The sequence below is a fragment of the Galendromus occidentalis genome, unplaced genomic scaffold, assembly GCF_000255335.2.
Source record: "Galendromus occidentalis unplaced genomic scaffold, Mocc_1.1 scf7180000077428, whole genome shotgun sequence".
Taxonomy (NCBI): domain Eukaryota; kingdom Metazoa; phylum Arthropoda; class Arachnida; order Mesostigmata; family Phytoseiidae; genus Galendromus; species Galendromus occidentalis.
Genome location: NW_003805416.1, coordinates 78,548 through 99,649, shown reverse-complemented (window position 1 = coordinate 99,649; position 21,102 = coordinate 78,548). Strand labels below are relative to the sequence as shown.

General features: G+C 52.4%; 4 protein-coding genes across 5 annotated transcripts; 3 read left to right on the top strand and 1 right to left on the bottom strand.

The window, feature by feature from the left end:
- The first annotated feature begins 213 nt into the window (after window positions 1-213).
- On the top strand, window positions 214-6,467 carry LOC100897829 (tubulin beta chain). The gene is made up of 3 exons (XM_003742615.1): window positions 214-368; window positions 4,131-5,263; window positions 5,419-6,467. The coding sequence occupies exons 1-3, from the start codon at window positions 312-314 to the stop codon at window positions 5,564-5,566; spliced, it is 1,338 nt and encodes a 445-aa protein (XP_003742663.1). The 5' UTR covers window positions 214-311; the 3' UTR covers window positions 5,567-6,467.
- Window positions 6,468-8,743: 2,276 nt separating this feature from the next.
- On the top strand, window positions 8,744-9,545 carry LOC100897684 (uncharacterized). The gene is made up of 2 exons (XM_003742614.2): window positions 8,744-8,865; window positions 8,950-9,545. The coding sequence occupies exon 2, from the start codon at window positions 8,959-8,961 to the stop codon at window positions 9,517-9,519; it is 561 nt and encodes a 186-aa protein (XP_003742662.1). The 5' UTR covers window positions 8,744-8,865; window positions 8,950-8,958; the 3' UTR covers window positions 9,520-9,545.
- Window positions 9,546-14,705: 5,160 nt separating this feature from the next.
- Window positions 14,706-16,366, bottom strand: LOC100901827 (ATP synthase mitochondrial F1 complex assembly factor 1). The gene is made up of 4 exons (XM_003742642.1): window positions 15,998-16,366; window positions 15,553-15,772; window positions 15,247-15,421; window positions 14,706-14,976 (listed from the first exon to the last, which is right to left on the bottom strand). Exons 1-4 carry the CDS (start codon window positions 16,227-16,229, stop codon window positions 14,788-14,790), a joined length of 816 nt encoding a protein of 271 aa, XP_003742690.1. The 5' UTR covers window positions 16,230-16,366; the 3' UTR covers window positions 14,706-14,787.
- Window positions 16,367-17,655: 1,289 nt separating this feature from the next.
- Adsl (adenylosuccinate lyase) lies at window positions 17,656-20,952 on the top strand. 2 transcript variants are annotated; one of them, XM_003742613.1, is made up of 5 exons: window positions 17,656-17,848; window positions 18,195-18,361; window positions 18,951-19,015; window positions 19,350-20,090; window positions 20,204-20,952. In XM_003742613.1, exons 1-5 carry the CDS (start codon window positions 17,802-17,804, stop codon window positions 20,690-20,692), a joined length of 1,509 nt encoding a protein of 502 aa, XP_003742661.1. In that variant the 5' UTR covers window positions 17,656-17,801; the 3' UTR covers window positions 20,693-20,952. The 2 variants fall into 2 exon arrangements, with proteins under 2 accessions (XP_003742661.1, XP_028967110.1); XM_029111277.1 differs by having other exon boundaries at window positions 17,700-17,798; window positions 20,204-20,692.
- The last annotated feature ends 150 nt before the right edge of the window (window positions 20,953-21,102 follow it).

Sequence of the window (21,102 nt, the reverse complement as noted above, 5' to 3'; positions counted from 1 at the left end):
GAGCTTAATTCAACAAATGGGAGATACTGCTCTATATCGTTTGATATTCCGAGAGACTGGAATTCCTCGTTAGACGAAAATTTCAAAGCGAGGCACCATGTGGCGCTGGCATGCACACTGTTGGCCAGAGCTCGGAGCGTCCTCATTCCGCTGCACTCCCTCCCGAAAAATTTCCCTCACACGGGCCAATCGGACGTTGCCTGACGAGATCTCACTCGTTTCGCTTCTTCGTCAGGGTCTACGGCGGCACAAGCAAGTGCGGCATTCACATATACCGAGAGACTTTCCAAATCGTCGGCTGAGCAAGCACGATGCGTGAAATCGTTCATATTCAAACCGGGCAGTGCGGTAACCAGATCGGAGCTAAGGTGAGTTTATCGTAACTGCAGCGTTCGGAATAATGTCATCATTGTCGTACTTTTGTCGGGAGCGAGCCGTTTCGTGCGCAAACATACAAATCGCCGACCGGTCAACGTACCTCGTTATTGCTTCCGCGAGAACTACGCGCTCGACCTGTGGAAATCTCTTCGAGAAGTGATAAGTCGACCGGAGTTCTCATCCTTCGAGTGCTGAGTGGAAAATTCGCGGCGGAATTCGGTGGTTTCCTGCATTCTTTTCGGATAAATCGCTCTGGGTGTGGCGGGTGCTAGCATGCTGTGTCGCACGGGCGGGTTCAAACTCGACTTGTCCGCACTTGGCCGCTGACCCCACGCGCTTGATCGGTAGTGATCCCTGTAAGTTGCTCGTTTTTCGGCTCGGACGGCCGAAGTAGCTGCCGCTTCCGAAAGCCGTTGCAGTTCGAGATAAGAGACTCGGTGATTATTTTCCCGCGTCGGAATGAGCGGCGCGAAATTCGAAATCGACCGTTGCCGGCCGGCTTTCGGATCAAAATCGAACTTGCCTGGCTTGTCACATGCTTTACGAATCAGAGTGGAGTTTTCGTGCTGATCCGGAAGATGGGGTCATGATTTCAAGCGACGGTCAGCGTGTGCTGCAATCGGAAGAAAGACTCGAGCTGCTATGACTCGAGACCTGGTTCGCATGCCGTATCGTTCGAAGACCATGTGCGAGCCGAGGCTTCTCGAAACTTCGTACCGAAATGAGCGAAGACAGAAAACCTCGCTACGGAGCTCCGAGCTAGGGTAGGAATCATGATCGACGGGTCATCAATCCGTCTTTGGTTCGTTGAACTATTAAAGTGACTTTCTCGCAAAAGGTGTTTGGCTTGACGGCTAGCAGAGTTGATCGGATCCGTGGATATCAAGGGGGAAAACGGGGAATTTTCTCCTTCGGTCACCAGTGCGGTCGCTGATCGCTGTCTCGCAATTTTCCGGAGTAAGAAGTTCTGATGGACCGCTAAGCTCTACGGATGCGCAGTTTTCTGCGCTAGCAGAGTGCCAAGCTCTTGGAGCCGTCTGTCATGTTGTCTTCATAACGACACTCTGTAAATCGCCGTACGCTTCGGGGGTCTCCTGGTGGGTCGAATACGTTGCGTTCGATGCATGGCTCGGGCTGCTAGCGAGAACATTCGACTCATGATAGCGATGAAGCAGCAGAGCTCCTGCTCATATCTCTCGATCAGTAGTCCCCCATAGACTTCATTTTCTTCGACTCCGATCGTCTTCGAGCGCCGCTACCTAACCCAGCCCGAGGGACAAGCGAATTCCAACCTTCCCGTGGGGTGTTGATATATTGCGTTGGCTGACCTCAGTTTTTTCGGCAGAGAAGAGAACGTTCCGGAGAGTTTGGTCTGGCGTGGGAGTTGAGGAATTTTCATCAAAAAATTCTCTGTTGTGGTTCTCCGCGCGCTCCGACTGATGGTTCGGCGAAGTTGGGGCTCTCACTTCCCATTCCTCTTTTGTTAACCGACGGAACTCTTCCTTGGTGATTCATCGAGCTCTGTCTCGGGTGTTTTCGGCCCGAAGTGATGTCACTTATGCCAAGCCGGTCGAGAGCCGGGAACGGGGAAGCATGGTACTCGATGCCTGGTCGCTTAGCTCTCTGCCGCTGCGTCCAGACCGCCTCCAATACGAACGTGTCGATTTCCGTGCCTCTGAATAACTATGAAGTTCAAGTGTCAAGCGTTGATCAGAAGGACGGATAGGGGGACGGTACTATGTCTGATGTCATCTAGACTCTTCCGGAGGAGTTCGTCGGCAGAGCGGACGGAGTTAGCGGCAGGGTGGCGAGCATGCCGGCTTCCGAGACCGCAATTCCTTGTCTCTCTTACGAATATGCACAGCAGGATGAGAAGAGGTTTGCCCTCTCTGCTCTGTCGCAGTGGCATGGCGGGAGCACCGGCTTGTTCGCTCGCTCACCTAGGTGCGCCAACGCGCCTTATTTAGGAGCAGTTTATATATAGATACATCCTTGTCGTCGTGGCTCTTCTTTTCCTCCGAGGGGATTGGAAACAGCGGGGATGAGCGAACGGTAGTGCGGTTAGCGAACTCGGAGTAGTGCTTCTTGGAGTAAGGAACCGTCTGTCAGTCGGACACTGAAGCAGTCAGACATGAGCCTGAGACGGCGGATCGGCGATCGACCGACAGGCCATGGGAGACGGCGGAAAAGTCTGAGAGAAAGCGGGGATGATTTTCAACAAATGATCTTCCTCTGACGGGAACAAGGGAGACGACCGGTCCGACGAATGAGTGGAGAAAGAACGTGTTCTAGACCAGCTTATGTCGCCTTATGGAGTTATGAGTTGTGATCGGAGGAACTCTGCGGCCGCCGTTTGACTCCTATAGGCGCAACGGACGTGTCGCGGAGTCCGGTGATGAGAGCGTGGCCAATCGTGGAAGGATTTTTTTTCTCTGACCATCATTGCCGCCGCAGTGCCTAAACAATTTGCATTGGCGACCATTTCTACTGGATGGATTTGGTGACTCGTCCCTCTTTTTGGCTATAGCTGCCGTCGATGCCCGAACCGCAAATGGAGCATAAAATTCACTGACGTCGGGGTCAAACAGAGGATTCAGGACGCTTCTCGGTCATTTTTGGCGAGAGATTCTCATCGCTTCATTTTCTTCGGTTATTTTTTCTCCCGAATCCGTCCGTCGCTTCGTTTCTTCCTCTCCTCTGAGCTGTTGGCATTTTTTGTTGGCGGCGTTCGATAGAACAACTTTTGTTAGAGACGTCAGAGAAGTCGGCGACGCCGGCTCCTAGATTCATCAAACTTTTGGTTCTGGCGATGGCTGCTTCGGCGCCGTCGATGGCTGTGCCGGCTCTTTCGATCGCGACAAGAAATCGTTTCCGAGGTGCGAATTCGAGTCTCGTGATCTGACGAGCACGAAAGCAAATCCGCTGATCGCAGCCCTATGAACGTCGATCGGACGGTTGAGTGAAACGTATGATGCCTACTTTGTCTCGCACGAAATTTTGGTGTTCCCCTGGACAGATGCTGAGTTGGAGTTTCGAACGTAATCGATCAGCTCCCAGAACTGATATCTGCTCCTGAAGCTGAACACTGGAAAACCCTCCCACCCTCTCCACGACGAGCGTCGCCACGCCGACGGCTAGGGGACGTTCCTGTAGTCGTGAGATCGTGCTCGTTGTAGGTGGACGAAGAAGCGGGTAACTGATTCATGAGATGGTCGGTCGCAGGGTCGGCTGGTCGGTCGGTCGGCTTGCTGGTTTGGAATAGCAACCCTATGACTGGGTCAGCTCAAGTAAAAAGATAGCTGACGAAGTTTCTCGAGTGGCTGATGCGCTTTCTTCCGCGGAGCGCTTGCTCGTCTGTCTTTCGGTTGGCTCTTTTCTGTCGACAAAGCCAGCCGAACGGGGTTGAATGCGGTGCGCTCCGTTGGCTTGAATCTGGCTAGATGGATAGCTAGCTGACTACTGGTATCCAGACGAGCGGTGGTGGTTGCAGAAGTCCGAAGACCGACCGCCTGCCGATGCCACTAGCGTAACCGTGGCGCTGCCGTTGCCGTAGTGCATTGACGTCGTCGGCGGCGGCGGCGTCGCTAACGGTGGATGCGGCGCTTTAACTACCGCGCTGAAGGAGGAATAGCCACGTGGTTATTGATTCGGAGCGACCGTCAAGCCGGCTCGCGTTTTGACCACGTCGTTCATTCAATCGTCGCCGTCAGCCCGAATAATTCTTCCAAGTAACAAGCGTTCCTCTCTTTCAGTTCTGGGAGGTCATCTCCGACGAACACGGCATCGATCCGACCGGAGCTTACCATGGCGACTCGGATCTCCAGCTCGAGCGCATCAACGTCTACTACAATGAAGCCACCGGGGGCAAATACGTCCCGAGAGCAATCCTCGTCGATCTGGAGCCGGGAACCATGGACTCCGTGAGGTCCGGACCTTTCGGCCAACTTTTCAGGCCTGACAACTTCGTCTTCGGACAGAGCGGTGCCGGTAACAACTGGGCCAAGGGACATTACACCGAAGGGGCCGAACTCGTCGACTCCGTGTTAGACGTCGTTCGTAAAGAGGCTGAGTCTTGCGATTGCCTGCAAGGCTTCCAGCTGACCCACTCGCTCGGTGGTGGTACCGGTTCCGGTATGGGGACCCTTTTGATTTCGAAAATCCGTGAGGAATATCCCGACCGGATCATGAACACCTTCTCGGTTGTGCCCTCGCCAAAGGTATCGGACACTGTCGTCGAACCCTATAACGCCACTTTGTCGGTGCATCAGCTCGTCGAGAACACCGATGAGACCTTCTGCATCGACAACGAGGCTCTCTACGACATTTGCTTCAGAACGCTGAAGCTCACAACGCCAACATACGGAGATCTGAACCATCTCGTCTCCGCCACGATGTCCGGTGTGACGACCTGTCTCCGATTCCCCGGTCAGCTGAACGCCGATCTCCGTAAACTCGCGGTGAACATGGTTCCCTTCCCGCGTCTCCACTTCTTCATGCCCGGCTTCGCCCCGCTGACGTCCCGCGGCTCTCAGCAGTACCGAGCGCTCTCGGTGCCCGAGCTCACTCAGCAAATGTTCGATGCCAAGAACATGATGGCCGCTTGTGATCCCCGTCACGGACGATACTTGACCGTGGCCGCAATCTTCAGAGGTCGCATGTCGATGAAGGAGGTCGACGAGCAGATGCTCAACGTCCAGAACAAGAACTCCTCGTACTTCGTCGAATGGATTCCCAACAACGTGAAGACCGCCGTCTGCGACATTCCACCCCGTGGATTGAAAATGGCTGCCACATTCATCGGGAACTCGACCGCCATCCAAGAGCTTTTCAAGAGAATCTCCGAGCAATTCACTGCCATGTTCCGTAGGAAGGCTTTCTTGCATTGGTGAGTAAGGTAGTCGAGGTTCGGACTCGGTTCCTCGCTCTTGGTGTTCGACGTGCCCCGGCTGCAGTTGGATGAGGAGTAGGGGCTCCGGGACACTCTGTAGAGGCTTCCGATCGGTTCATGAACCCACGATTGAACGAGATCTTCGATTACAGGTACACCGGCGAAGGTATGGACGAGATGGAGTTCACCGAGGCTGAATCCAACATGAACGATCTCGTTTCCGAGTACCAGCAGTACCAAGAGGCCACCGCCGATGACGATGGCGAGTTCGAGGAGGAGGAAGACGTTCAGGAAGAATAAATGCTAAACCAATCTTAACTTTCCTGTTGTCGAACGCCAAACTCATCCCGATCTGGCGGAACGCTCGACAGGAGCCTCCTTTTTAGCATTCTGACAATAAGAAAACCGAACTCAGGTCACATGATTGAAGAAAGTCGACTCGATATCCGAACGTGAGTGAGAGATGGCGGGGTCGCCTGCCGCGAGAGAAATTCAATCCAAAAAGTCTTCTCGAAGGATTATCGTTTTTTGAATCAGTCAATGATACGATTATTCTGAGGGAGGACGGGACGAGGTTTCGACGAGAGGGAAGCTTGATTTCCATGGGAAAATCCGACGAGAAAGAGAAAGCAATGAGAGAAACAGCCACCGAAGCGAAATGACCAAGGCGAAGAAAAGGGAAAGATACTAGAAGTAGACAGTAATATGGCCGTTACTTTCATTGTCCAAGGCGGAGAAGTCATTCATGATGTGAAAGCAGTATTCGAGCTATGAATCTCTTACCTGCTGATACGCAAGACACGCGCACTGTCGGAATGTCGCGTTAATATCCTCGAGTAGATTGTGGCGAATTAAGTCTTTAGAAGGTGTCGTTCGAAAGAACCATCCTCAAAGCCTGTACATTTTAAGTTTCCGTCGACTACTACTACAACTTCTCCTCCTACTACCAAATAAACAAAAGCAACAGCCTACAACGAAAGCATACCAGAATCCACCCATTCGAATCCGAAACAACTACTACGATAATTATAATCATAATTAGAATAATTAGGATGTCCATAATTGACGATACTCGTATCGTCATTCTCTCCGCTAAGACTATCGACTTCGAAAATAAAGAAATCTCGAGACGAATCCAATGACAACCAAAATGACGGTCGCGCGCGCAGTCCCTTCAATAAAACAGGTAGTGTTACTAAGATCCTCGAGTCTTTTATTTATTTATTTACTCATCGTCCCAGCCAGAGAGGGGATTATTCAACATAAATGATATGGCTGGGATGGAAACGGTCGGAAGAGCCAGCGGCTCGACCATGTGGACGGCGAATGTTTGAAACATAGTAATCAACTGCGGCGACCACAACCATCGGTGCGCTTGGAGGCCGGATCTCCATGGAAACTTGGCTCTGAGTCATCATCGATGTTGGGATTCAAACACAGAGAGTGTCTCTCGATTCATGACCGTTGTACGCATTTGTTGCTCCCCGAGACTAACCGAATCTCCTGTCAGCTGCTGCTGCTGCGTATAAGCCACCGCGGCCCGAACCCTATTCGCGCACCAGGTCGAGCAACCGGTGTCTACGGTCTGAACTGAGCCTCGGTCTCGGAGAGGCAGGCTTTCTCTAAACACATACATATGTACATTGGTCGCCCAAAACAAGGAGCCGTCCCGTCGAGACTGTGTCTTTGATAAAAGGGTCCGTTCCCGGAACAAATGGCTGTCGATCGCTCCTGCGATAGCTGTCGAAAACTCGAGTTGATTGAGTTCTGCTTCCGAATAATGCGGCGGGGCAGGACGAATTCTATTTTCCACCGAGCGGGTTTCCTTTTCCTCCAGAAGCGAAGATGGAACCTCGATTAGAGGATGCTTTTGCGAGAATAGGATGTCAAGATCGAGAGGCGGTCTTTACTCGACGGACCATCATTCTTCTTTGATGCTCCCACCCTCCCGCTCATTGGGTGGGGTCTCTGAGCAGAGAGGTCGAAGAGTTTCCCCGCCGGTGATTCATTGCATGGATCCGATGGATTTCCGATTCCTCAGGGCTAGCTAGAATTTCCAGCATCAAACTTCTCGAACAGGCTCCATGTGTTTCAATGGAATGCAACATTTGCAACATTCTCGAATTTCTCAGTGGATAGACATTTCCAGCATCGGAGTATCATCAAATTCCTCCCGGAGTTGGAGTTCCGGACTATTCCGATTGTCTGATCGATGTGGAATTCTCTGTCCGATTTGCTCATCCGATATATACATATATGTCTATAGGGACGACCCCTGTAAATCCGTGCAGAGATCCAACTCCGACCGTTCGGGTCAACGGCGAGCATCCGAGGGAAGATCGGGGCTGTGAGCGATGACTCACCATGGTGGCGAGGGATCCGTTAGGCGTCTGAATCATCCTGAAGGGAGGGGCGGACCGGCGCTGGCGGCCGGAATGAGGACGAGGTCCCACTCCAAGGTTCGACGAGCAACGTATGTCCGCGCAAAGCACATACATGTACACACCTATGTACTCTCGCGGCTGACGCTCCTCGGCAAGAGAGAGCTATCCTGTAAAGTAGCTCTCCCTGAACTCCGTCGAGGACTCGATCCCAAGCTGTAGGACTCACAAGAAAAGCAAAAGCCTCTCGGAACTTTGCCGAATGCGCGACGGCTGTGAGAAGTCCTGCGTTCACTTCGAACAGAACCCCAGCGATGATCTAATCGGAACATCCCGAAATACTCCCGTCGGCTCATGGCAGCAAGAATTCGCAAACCGATGCGCTCGGAGCGGAAATCACCCTGACCTGATCGGGCACCCGATCCCTGTGGCCAAAACTCTTCCGAATTCCCCCAGGTGGGGAGGCGAGCTTTGCGTAGGGAGTTGAATCGCTCCGGAACCCGAGCTGTGGAATCTGGGCGAGAATTTAATTCGAATAATGCCATTCGGTGTGAGTAACCGCGCCACGCGATGAAAATATTCCCGCGATAAGACTCGGGGTTAGCGAATGGCCGAGTGTTATCTGTTATCTCAGTAATTCGACGACCATCAGCAACGAGACCCGTGGAGAACACACAACTTCACCCTCAACAGCTTGATACCTCGATGACTCCTCCGACGGGGATCCACGTATGTAGCGCTCTGTCAAGGCCCTCGCTCCCTCCCTCGAGACAGAAATTCCTTTTCAGCGTGTCGAGAGCCATCCGGAGGACTACCTCCTTGGAGCAGCGGATCCGGCAGCAGACAGGTCCGGCAGCCGGGCAGCTCTTGCTCGTGATTGGGGAGCGTGCTGTTCCACAGGGGGTCGGTGTCCGCCCATGACACTTGAGCCTTCCTTTCGGCTTTCCAGGGACAGCCTATCGGCTCCTACGAGCCCCGAAAATTCCCGACCACTGAATGACTCGAGCAAGCGCCCGATCACGTCAAAAGCAACGGAATGCATCCAACGTGTAAACAAACTGTTGCCGTCGTCTTCGGAGTGCCACTTAGCGACTACTGTTCCCGCCATCCACCATCCGTTCGATCCGGAGGGCATCTCGATGCGCGGAGATCGATCTCCCGTTCCATCAGAAAAGCGCTAGGTACGCCATCTCGATTGGCTGCCTTCTTGCATGTCAGGTGGGGAGTCCTCGCTGTCACGACTCCTATGTCGCCCTTCTTCTGGTTGTTCCCATTCTCTGATTCGTTCTTCCATCCCATCAGCAAAAGGAAATGGCGCAGTCAGCTGATGAGAGAATATTGGTGGAGGGTTTCCGATGCGAGGAGCTCAGACCGGGCCTCCACTGCATCGATGTACTCGGTAATGATGAGCAGGTCGATCCCGCCGGAAAATGGCGGCACCTGGGCAAGAAGCTTGCCGAACGCCTCATCCTCCGCCGTCAGAAGGCAGTGCTGGTGTCCACGTTCAAACTGGAACACTACTTGTTGAATATCTGCGAAACGTCAAACACTGAAAATTCAGCGGGCTTCGACCATGAGGGCATGCACTACGTGGTGACATCCTTAGATTCGACTAAGCTCGAGCTCACTTTGCCCGACATCGTCGAGACCGAACTGTTCTATTATGGTATGAATGTCTGGCTGTGCTTCTTCAATGAACCGGAGACGTCGAGTGCCCAGGCGCTTTGTCAAGCTGGCGAGGCACCGTTCGTGGACGAGATGAAGAATTTCATCTCCAACTTACGATCAATGACTGAGTCACGGTTGTCCTTCGAATTGATCGCCGCCATCTCGGACGGCTGTGAGCTGCTTTGGTTCAATGCAAAGATGTGAGGATGACACAAACTCATTGGCGCTGAATAAATGGAACTTCAATGAAATTCAATCCATAGGCTTCTCCTCTTCTTCTGTCCTGCCCAGAATCGTCCTTGCAGAGGTGTGGCCCCCTCGTCGGGAATCGCGGGAGCGGCCCACCCAAGACGTCGTCATCAGAGCGGTGGGCCGCGTCGCAAATCTCGTGAGTGCCCCACCGAGTGCCGCGTACTCGGTTCGGTGCTTCGCATCAGCCCCTTATGAGCCTGATATAGTTTGTAATTCAGGTGTACACCTGTACGTATAAATTGGCCCACGCCAAAGGTCAAGTCGAAGTTTGTCTCATCCGCGCTCGTCCATTCCTCCGACCACACAACGGGAGGTCCCTCACTCATTTTACAAACATTGTCCTAAATTCAATGGGTTACTGGAAGAAGGGAAGGCCGCATCATAATCGAACTTAAAATCGAGAATAGGAATCGTATTGAGCTCGCTCTTGACTAGGTTGTGTTTGAGCGGCGAATTTTTGAGCATGTGAGATAAACAAATAGTACAGCTCCGTAGATTCATATATGTATCGTTGCCTTGACTGCGGGAGCTTCTTCTGGCGCTGAGACCCTCGGCCCATTCAGGAAATTCTTAACCCCCCGCGAGAAAGGCGCTGATCTCAGTTTGCTCCTCAGGTCTTTTGACCATAGCTCGGTTTTTGCGGCTTTTGCCTATGACCTTTCTCGTACTCTCTCGAGCTTGCTCTAACTCCCTGCCAGTGGCGGATTCAGAATTTCCTCGGGAGGCGGAAGGGGGGGGATAGAGGGATCGAAAACTTTTGTAAGGACCCCCCCCCCTGGGTCCGCCACTGCTCCGTGCCCGTAAAGGTTTCATGCACGTCAAAAGTGGCCAAAAACCCGCTGGGGCCTCGCTGACCGAGCTTGATTCTTCCATCAATCACTACGAACACGATCCGAGGGACTCGGAGAGGACGAAGACGACACCCACGTCGGCTTGCTTCTTCCTGTCGCATTACATCGAGTATGAGGTCTACCCTGTCGCGATATCCTTCGAAATCATACCGACATGACTCACGAAAGTACTAGATTTGACTACCTGAGAGATTCGTTAGGGGACCGTTTTCCAGATCTTCCCCCCCGGAATGGAATAATCCTCGTGGATTCGACATGGAAAGAATGCTTCACTCCTTCGCGGGAGATTATTGCTCTTGACTCGTAGCATCGGTTGGCGAAAGATCCCGATATGGGACGAAGAATCTGAGCATCGCATGTGCTCCCTCGTAAATCTCTCCTCATCTGGTCCGATGCAAGAATCCCTCCACTGGGTGGCTAAGCGATCTTAGCTCTGTGCGTTTCCAGGCCGTTCACGTATCACGATGATAAAACCCTCATCCTCCGAGGCGTGGAGCTCGTCTACTCTCTGGCTGACCTGATCCCAAGAAATCATAACAGGTGGTATGAGATCTGTACAGTATATGCGCACGTATACTTGACATTTATATAAATCTACGACCCCTTAGTGTAATTACAGAAAGGCAGTTTGATCGTGAAGCCATTTCTATCCCTATGAAATCCGAAGCCCGCGACAGAGAACCCTACAGCATCCTCGTTCGCTTGGATACCGGTGTCGAAATTGATACCGAGTCCGAATTTGTCTTTCCCGGAAGAGAGCTCAGTCCAATACAATTTGCCTTCAACGCCGACATCCACGCCTTTTTCAGTGACACCGATGTTGGCACCTACTTTGCCGACCTTGAGGGAAACAGCGCCCTCCTCATCTCCCCTCGTCATTTCAAAGAGAGCTCCTCGTGCACCGACTTCAAGACCTTTTCCTATGTACGCATTACCATCCACCCCTAGAACTTGACCATGCACGCCGTTGTCGAAGTCGACTAGAGAGCCTTGCAATTCCGTCGCGATGCCATCCTCATTACAGCGGAAGTTCTTCATTGCGGATGCACCTAATTCCGAGCCTGCGACAGCACCTATTACGCTCCCAGTGACAGCACCGGCGACGGCGCCGACAGGACCACCGAAGGCGCCAACCGCCGCGCCCCCTTGGGCGCCAGCGAAGCCCATCGCCGCCGCGCCAGCCCATTCTGCGCCAATGCATAAAGTTGTGAGCACCGTCTTTTTCCCAGGATTGCGCTTGCAATGGCGTGCATCTGCGAGAAGTTTCTCGGCAAATTCCAGAGCTTCCCTGATATCGGTTCTCTCCGCCGGTGCGTCACAGTGGTGCAGATCCTCTCGGAGACAGTCGACGATGTTCTCCATCGCCGCGATTTCTTCATCAATATCAACTTCGTTAATGACTGCCGCGGCGATTCTAGCCCCGCTGGCCACGATAGAAATGACAAACAAGATCCGGCCGGTCACCTAGAGGAGGACACGAAAATTTTAATTACCTATCCCCTTAGTTGTTCCAGAAAAATTGGGGCAGCGATGACCTGATGCGGCTCGCGAGAGAGACCTCATAGACGATAATTCTCGATTACCTTCAAACCCTTCTGTAAAGTTTGAGCTGCTTTCACGGTTCCGGCCGAAACGGGGATGTGGGGGTTCGCCTTGTGGGGCTTGCCCTTCGGATCGATGCATATCCGATGGAAGTCGGACTTGGTGTTTGGGCTCGGATTGTTGAATCTTATGACATTCGCACCTTGAAGACGAATGCCGATACAGTCGAGACATAAGATCATGGAGGAGATCGTAATATACGGGGCTCATGTCTCCCTCCTCAAGCACCATCGGAGCGCCGCGATCAATGTCGGCTCGTCCGATCTTGATTCGATGAGAGCGCCGACACTCTCGAGCAGGCTTGGAATATTTTTCATGACTCTCGACTCGGCTCGCAGAGTAGCGCCGTGATGGGAATCACGTACAAAAAATCACATCTTCGTAGAATACAATTCGATTGCAGAAACCGACCGGGACAGCCCACCGAACTGGATCACGTGTAGGGACTTGGTCCAGTGGCTCCAACACATTTGATGATTCTGCTCTCTGATGAAAAACGGCATGAGCTTCATTTTCTCCTTGCCGGCGTCGGCGGCTTTGCCACGGCAATACGCGATGCTGACTCGATATCTATACGATTTTTCCTCCCCGCGGTCGTGTTCGTCGAGCTATCTCGTTCGCTTTCCGGAATCGGATCTTTTCGACGGAAATATCCCCTGAGCGCGCCGCTAGTCTACAAGCCCGATCGAGAGTCATGGAAGATATTCCGAATCCGCTTGCGGAGAGCCAGCCCTGTTTAGCCCGAATTTTTTCGATCGGCCTCATTGCTACACCACCGGATAATGAGAAGACGTGGATCGAGAATAAGAGAACGTGGAGCTCTCCATGCCGTACCATGTCCGGGGCGTCCCAGAGACATGTCTCTTACGCCAGCAACCACCACATTATTCAAGGCCTTTTTCGGGATCAGCGTGAATCGCATCTGCATGGCCTTCGACGACTGCAAAACTTTCGTCAGGTTGTCAAAGTTTTTCGCCAATCGATTGGCCTCTTGGTAAGCCGTTTCTCTTCTGCGGTGCATTTTCGAGATTATTTCGGGAACGAGATGAAGTATCCGGTCGATCGACGAAACTCAGAGCACGCGTTCGTTCCACCACTATGCTTATCGAAGTTCTCTGCGGTGTGTTGAAAGTTCGACAGAATGCGGCCGGTGTCTCTGCTGCGCAGCCAGCGCCTTCTCGCCTTCCATTATTCCTCTGTAACGGCGCGCTATTCAAAAGCCCCGTGACTCATAACCCGTTACGGGTGACGATCCCTAATAATTGAAAGCATCAATCTCTGCGACACGACGAACGAATGAAGCAGGAGATTCCCTCGCCAGCCTTTCCAAAAGCAGGAGGCTGTGCGATCACCGACGATCATCTCTACGGTCAGCAGCTCGAGATAATGCCCTGACGGTTTGGCCGATCCCATGCGGGGATCGCTCCCTGAACAGGGAAACTCCTAGTTTCCTAGAAAACACTAGAGCTGATCGGATTTCCTGTGGAAGTCTTATCAATGCTGATGGACTCGTAATTCGCCCTCTGCAAAAGTTGAAACAAGGGGAACGGCATTGAGCAGATCATTTTACAGACCTGCCATCACGGACAGATTTCGGATCGAATCATATTCTGAGAGCTTCAAGTTCTGTCTTCTCGCAGTCATCTGACACATCTACAGCTGGGAAATAAATCCATTCGACTGTCGTCGATTCGGGCCAAAGTAGGAACTCTGCGGAGTCTCCGGAGAGCAGCGTACGCTTGTGCAAGCTCTCGCAGGGATCTCGGACTCTGGTGCCATGATTTTTTCATAATCGATGTACCCCCAGTATTCGAGAAAAACATTTCCAGCACGGCATGGAAGCTCGGACCGTAGGCGCAACGAAAGACCGAGAACGCCGAACGGCCTCCCCTTGCAAAAGAGATCCGCGGTCTAGGTACGAGTAGAAAGCTGACGGCGGCGGGCAATCGAGGACCGATCCTGCTCGAAGTCGTGGTAGAGTCGGCTCCGAGATGCCTGACTGCCTCGTCCAGCTTCTTCAACTGAGGGATCTGTCGCGCGAGACTCACGAGAATGACTTCATGTCCCTCCCCAGATACTAGTATACTCACTCTGGTCTCGCTCGCCATCGGAAAACCTCCGTTCAGATTGAAAATCCTCAGCCGAACATTGTCTTGGTGTCTCAGCACCTCGAGGATATCCGAGCCCCTATTTTTTTGCCCTCTAAATGGTAGAATCCTCGCATTCACCGGCAGTCGTTGGGAGCAGCCTGTGGGGGTCGTGGACACAATAGCATATCCGACCTTCAGCCACGCTCACGATGTCCCAAGTCAAGGCTCAGGATAGGTTCCTCTAAGGATCTCGAAGAACAGTTTTCTAGACTCTCCGGAGTTTGCTCAAGTTCTCATCTGGATGGCCTTCGTGCCGCTCCCCCCCCTCCGCGAGCCTACATTTTCAACATATTTCCGATGATAGAATTACAAGGATGGTACGATCGAATCATAATTTGAGACGAAATGGGTCTGTGGAACTTTGGGTTAGGAAGAAGTCGTGAGCCCGCTAGTGGTCTAAGAGCAAAGGAAGACATTCCGGAAGCCGATCAATCGATGGGTTCCGTGTACCGATCTCAATTCTACGGGCCGGATCGCCGGCCGGGATAATTTAGAGAGGGTATTCGAGAATAATCGAGATGACGACGAGCTCGAATAAGTCCTCGTTTTATATTACAACATCTTCTTCGGTATATGACGATCTGCGAAGACCATCTCTGTGAAAAATTATCCTATTCCTAACTCAGTACTACTCCTTCCTTAACGGCGCCTAGCGTCTTCTCGAACTCCTCGATAAGAATTTCGTGGTTGAAAGACTTCGGCTCCTTGTTGAAGTTCCACAGCATGAGCTTGCGTCGGAGTTCAGAGGATCCATAGTAGATCTGATGCTGGTTCGCTAAGCATTGCGCGTGTTCCGGCCCAATGACCTTGAAAAAATTGCGTATTCTTGAGAGCGAATGCCGCGAGTAGACCGATTCTTGCGATAGCCCGACCGTATTCCATGGATAGAGAGGATTCCGGCGCGTACCGGCCTTCATCGTCACTTGCAGCACTCGTCGAGAGGAGACAGCTCAGCGAATTTCAGATCCAACGCGAACCGGATATCGAATATCAGATCGACGCGGCGTCTGATCCCCGAGGTTCTTCATCGATGACATGGGAAGGTGCTACCAAGTGTATTGATCAATGTTTCTTACCTTGCCGTTGTACTCTCCGGCCATCAAGACAATGGCTTTACTGTCGATGAAGTCAGTGAAAAACTTCAATTGCAAGCAGGGCGGCGCCTCACTCTGGTGCTTCTGGAACTCCACTAGAGGCGTGAAATGCACCTCAAGACCTCCGCTGGACACTTGGCCGAGGAACATCTCGTAACTGAAAGAAGCGGAATGGTACTACTCGAGGCAACATCAGCTTCGCTCTGGATGACTTGAAGGAGCTCCACAGAATAATAAGGATCCCGGGTGCTCAGGCTCGATCAGGATAATTTCTCGCTGTCCACTCACCCATCGCCCCGGGGTACCGGGTAGACGAAAGTAGGGAATTCGACCCCGCGTTTGGCCATCGTCTCAAAAGAATCCGCGGGAACGATCCCGCAGATCGAATCCTTGTTCGCATGTCGCTCCTTCCACGCCTGGCTCAACTGATCGACGGATAAGCTATCGAGCTGCTCTGGTTTCTCAATACGAATCTCCTCCTTTGTCAGGCGCGGGGCGTTTTTCAAGTCTGTAAAAAATACTCATTCGAGAGTGGGCTCGTAGCGGAGTCTCGTTGAGGGCTCTGTTGCTGCTTGTAGGAACACTCAATCTGTCCTATGCAACTCTACACAGGTAAAAAGGCCGCATGACCCCGAGATCGTCTTGCAGATCTCGGTCCCAGCCTCCGATTCATCGGGTTAGCCTCTGGGGGTGTTAGAGAATCTCCCCGAGGAATTCCGAAGTGAAAATCTACCTTTCGGCGTCACTCCGTCTTCTACGCTCCCGTCTGGATTGATGAGTAGTTTCTTCCTCTTGCTCTTCTTGAGATCTGTCACCTTGTCTTCGAATTCTTCGGGGTTAGCTTCCTGGTATTTTTTCAATTTGGCAGCATACTTCGCGAAGTATGGATTATCTTCGGCGATGCAGAAAGTCCGCCGACGAATTTGATTCGTGCCAGCGCGGAGGATACACCGCAAGCCGAACATCCCCGGCGCTCTGTTGTTTTCCGCTCTCTTCACGCTCACTATCGAACTGAAGTCACGCGATCATATTCCTGGAGAATTCCAAATCGAATCCTCCTTGGTCCGGGTGGTGCGCGGAGCCGAACGTTCTATTTTGATACGGGTCCGTCCGCGCGCGATGCCAGCGCCCTCGTGTCACCGAACGACGAGTACGAAACCCACGTGGGATTTGCGGATGTCCCGGTGTCCGAAGAGAGAGAGTCTCGAGCTCCACAAGAAGACAAAAGCCTGTTTTTCTCGGAAGCCTCCAGTTTCTGCGGGTCTCGGTGCGTGCGGAGAAGCGGTCAGTTTCGCGCACGATCATCCATTTGAAAATTGGCGGCTTCCCGGCGGTCGGTGAGAGCGCACTTCAGCGTCTCCTCACAGCTGTGCGGAGCACCGCTGAACGACCGGCTCGGTCTCTCGCAGGTTCGGTTCCTCTGCCATTCGAATCTACCGATTGACATTGACGGTCCAGCCTCGCCAGTGATTGTTCTTCACCTCCAGGTAGGCTTCGATGGTTGCTCTTGACTTCTAGGTCGAGCAAACCCGCCCGGACTCGAGGGCGCTCTCGGGCACCCGCGCAGGTGAACCACATTCGAGTCGTTCTCCTCTTTGATTCAGTGCGGTAGCGAATATCTAAAATCGTGCTCATGTCTCTTCCGGGACCTTGGTCACGTCCCATATATCTTTTCCGCTCACTGTCATGGCACCGGAGCGGTCGATTGAGTTCACTGATCGATGCAGCGACCCTGCGGCCGCGTTTTCTCGAGCGAGCGGAACTCATGAACATCGCCGCGGGCATAGCGACCCCGGAGCGTATTTTCGTTCCTTTCTTCCGTGGAAATAGATTCCGTTCGACGACGAACGTCAAGGACGGACGGTGGCAGAGAGCGCATTCCTCTGCTGCGGCACATACCAATCTGCCCGCTTGTCCAGAATCACGTGTCATTCATTGTCAATCATGTGTCATTCACCGACTGCTGTCCTCTGCGGAGGGAGAATCTCCAGGGGATTCTCTCGTTTGGCGTTCGATCGCTCCTGCGGGAGACCGCCAGAGTCCGCGGTCTCCGGGCACGCTGAGCTCTTCGCGCGCTCCCTTGGCCGCGAATGCTTTCGTATTCCGATGGGCTTTCCCTCTTCTTTCCTCCACGATTTGAGCATTGAAGGAACTCCATGAATTCATGAGCCGCCACTTTTGTCAATCCGCGAAGCCCCCGCGACTTTACAATCTGTGTCGACAGACAGATGATTACAAGACGCGAGATGGAAGAGACCGATACCCCGTGCGTATCGAGGATAAGATAAACGGCCAGGCCAGAACGATAAGCCGCTGCCGCTCACCGATGGACAGAAAGACGGACGAACGGAACGAGCGAGCGAGCGACAGAAAGAGACCGACGCCAATCTCCCTGGGCACTCGCTTGCGTCGTAGCTCTCGGCAGGTTTTATCCATTTCATGATATCGCCGCAGTGATAGAGCGTAGCGGCCCGGTCTTGGTGGAGAAGCTTTTCCGGAGGAAAGGAAGAGTTCTTCGACGCCATGAAACGGAGGTAATGAACACCGGTCGGAAAAGGGAAAGTGTGTGTGTCCGTATTGGCAAGTGAGTGTCACGTTGCAAGTAGTGGCTTTCCTCGATGTTGTGCGACCCACGCTTCGGTATCCGAGGTTTTCGATAGAGGCATCTCGTCGAGCTATCGGGTGAACAGCATCTTATCTGTCATCCAGATGATAAGCACTTGTGTTCCGGGGTAGTTTGGGAATTCGGCGATAGATCCTCGCGTGTTCGGAATCCCCCGAAGGGAAGCTATCTCATCGATATGTCCCCAAGTATTGAGTGTTCAGTCCACCCGCCTAGTTCCGAGCTTCTGCTCGTCGAGGAATAATTTCGCTTGATTCGAAAACGCTAGCCGGACCGGTGATTAAAAAACTGTTCGTCAATGTAACAGGTGGTCTTCCAGCTTCAGAATGGCATCCGACATGAATACGAAATACCAAAGCCCTTTGACCTCCCGGTATGCTTCACCTGAAATGGCGTACAACTTCAGTGATGAGAAGAAGTTTTCCACGTGGAGGAGGCTGTGGATTTTCCTGGCAAAGGCGGAGCAAGAGTTGGGTGAGTAAGCTTGTCCAGAATAGCGCCAGTGAGCAGAATCGTCAGCGTGCATCATCGCAAAGCTCTGTTTCGGAAACGAGGAAGCCGATCCCAAATAACCTTCTCGTCAGTGATTACGCGTGCGATTCAATGGGTCAGATGTGTTGGTGAGCGTTGTGACACTTCTAGCGTGGTCAGAGAAAATATAGTTTTCCTCTGGTTTCGCCGAAGAACTGGTAGCTCTAATATTTCCTTCCTCGACTCGAATCAAGACTCGCGGCCGAACGTTTCTCTGCGTCTTCGTTCGGTCGGGCGTTCGAGCCTCAAGAGATCGCTCCTTCCGAAAACAGAGGAGAAGCTCCCACTTGAGAACACAGCGTGACCGTCGAACGAGAGAAATCGGTTGAGCACCGATGAAATGTTGGCACCTATTATCATCCACCTTAGAATGCCGATACTTATCGAGTTATCCTTCGTTGCCCCGGCAACTTCACAATTCCTTTGAGCCGATGTTTCATATTTTGATCCCTATGTCTAACCGTAATCTAAACCATGTTTTGTGAGATGGGTCAATCCCTTTCGAATCAGAAATAATTCACCTCGCTTGCAGGTTTGCCTATCCGCGATGATCAAATCTCCGAAATGGAAAAGAATGTCAGCCGCATCGACTACCCGGTAAGTCCCTAGGGGACTGACGCGAATCATTCCTCCATCCGATGCTCCGATGTGGACCAAGGAGAGGAATTCCCGCCATATCGGTCGATTCCCTTCGTGCTGGCGTCGAGCTGCCATCTATCCATCGCCCAGAGTTCGAAATTCGAACTTATCATGTCGATCAAACTCTTGCCGGAGGGGACCGGAATGGGGACACACTTTTGAGGAAAGAGGAGCTCTCTTCCTCTGGCAACGAATCCCCACGAATCGATGAGATGCTCCAGAAGAGGCGGATTTACGAGAGTTCGGGATAAGTTCGCTGGGATTGTAGGCTAATTTTTTCTGTCGCTTCCAGGCGGCCGCGGCTGAAGAGAAACTCACTCGTCACGACGTGATGGCTCACGTCCATGTTTTCGCTCAGCAGTGCCCCAAGGCCGCTCCTATAATCCATCTGGGAGCGACTTCGTGTTACGTCGGCGACAACACCGACCTAATTCAATTGCGGGACGGTCTGGATATCCTGATCCCGAAAGTAGCTCGTTGCGTCGATCGATTGGCGAAGTTCGCCAAGGAATACGCAGCGCTACCGACCCTGGGCTTCACCCACTTCCAGCCGGCTCAGCTGACCACTGTGGGCAAGCGAGCTTGCTTGTGGCTGACAGATCTCCTCATGGATATCCAGAACCTCCAGCGAGTGCGAAACGAGCTGCGTTTCCGAGGGGTGAAGGGCACAACGGGAACCCAGGCTTCGTTCCTGCAGCTGTTCGAGAACGAGGAAAGTAAAGTCAAACAGTTGGATAAGCGAGTTACTGAAATGGCTGGTTTCAAGAACTCTCTCATCATCTGTGGCCAGACTTACAGTCGGAAAGTTGATATCGAGATCCTGTCTGTGTTATCGTCGCTCGGAGCTACGATTCACAAGATATGTACCGACATCCGCCTTTTGGCGCATATGAAAGAAGTGGAGGAGCCCTTCGAGAAAACTCAAATCGGTTCCTCGGCCATGGCTTACAAGCGGAATCCGATGCGGAGTGAGCGATGTTGTTCGCTGGCTCGACACTTGATCACGCTCATTATGAACCCCCTCCAAACTCAGGCAAGGAGAGATTATTTCACTGGGGAATATTCGATGTTGCAGATCGTGATTGAAGCGGCACTCCCTCCCCCGAGTGGCTTGCATTAATTTACCTCGCTCCGATTACCCTTCAGGCAACCCAATGGATGGAGAGGACGCTCGACGACAGTGCAAACCGACGAGTTTGCCTCGCGGAAGCCTTCCTGACGGCGGACATCATCTTGAACACCTTACAGAACGTAACCGAGGGCTTGGTCGTTTACCCCAAGGTGATTCAGCGTCACATCGACCAAGAACTGCCTTTCATGGCGACAGAAAATGTCATCATGGCCATGGTGAAGGCTGGCGGTGATCGACAGGAGTGCCACGAGAAAATTCGCGTTCTCAGCCACCAAGCGGCTGCTCAGGTCAAGGAACACGGCAAAGACAACGACCTTGTCGAGCGCATCAAAAACGATTCGTACTTCTCGCCAATCCATGCGAAAATCGATGGACTCTTGGATGCAAGCACGTTTGTGGGTCGCGCCCCGGGCCAAGTAATTGAGTTCATCAACGTCGAGGTGCAGCCGGTCCTTCAGAGGTATAGTGATTACCTCGAGGGTCGGAGTGAGATCAACGTGTAAACAACTTCAGTTGCTTTGGGCATTCGAAAGGTTGGCTCCGGGAGACGAGAATTGTTCTCGAACCGGGGGAATATCTAGGCCGAGAGAGGTGATCTTTGTGGTCGGACGATATACTGACACAGTGCAAGGGTATCGTGAGGAAATCTTTGTTACATCAATTCATTGGTTCTACCCCGACTATTATTTATTAGTTGATTATGGGACAAAGCGCGAGGGATGGCTTAAGCTATACGAAAATTGAGAATAAACTTCTATTCGATGTTGAATGTGGATCTTCTCATATAAGACTCTCAGTCTTAGTCCAAGGCGATTATAATCGCTCGCCGACTCCTGCGCTCACCTGTCCGGTAGCTTACCATGCAGGCGGCATCGGCGGAGCCCAATAGATTCCGAAGGATCTACCCATATAG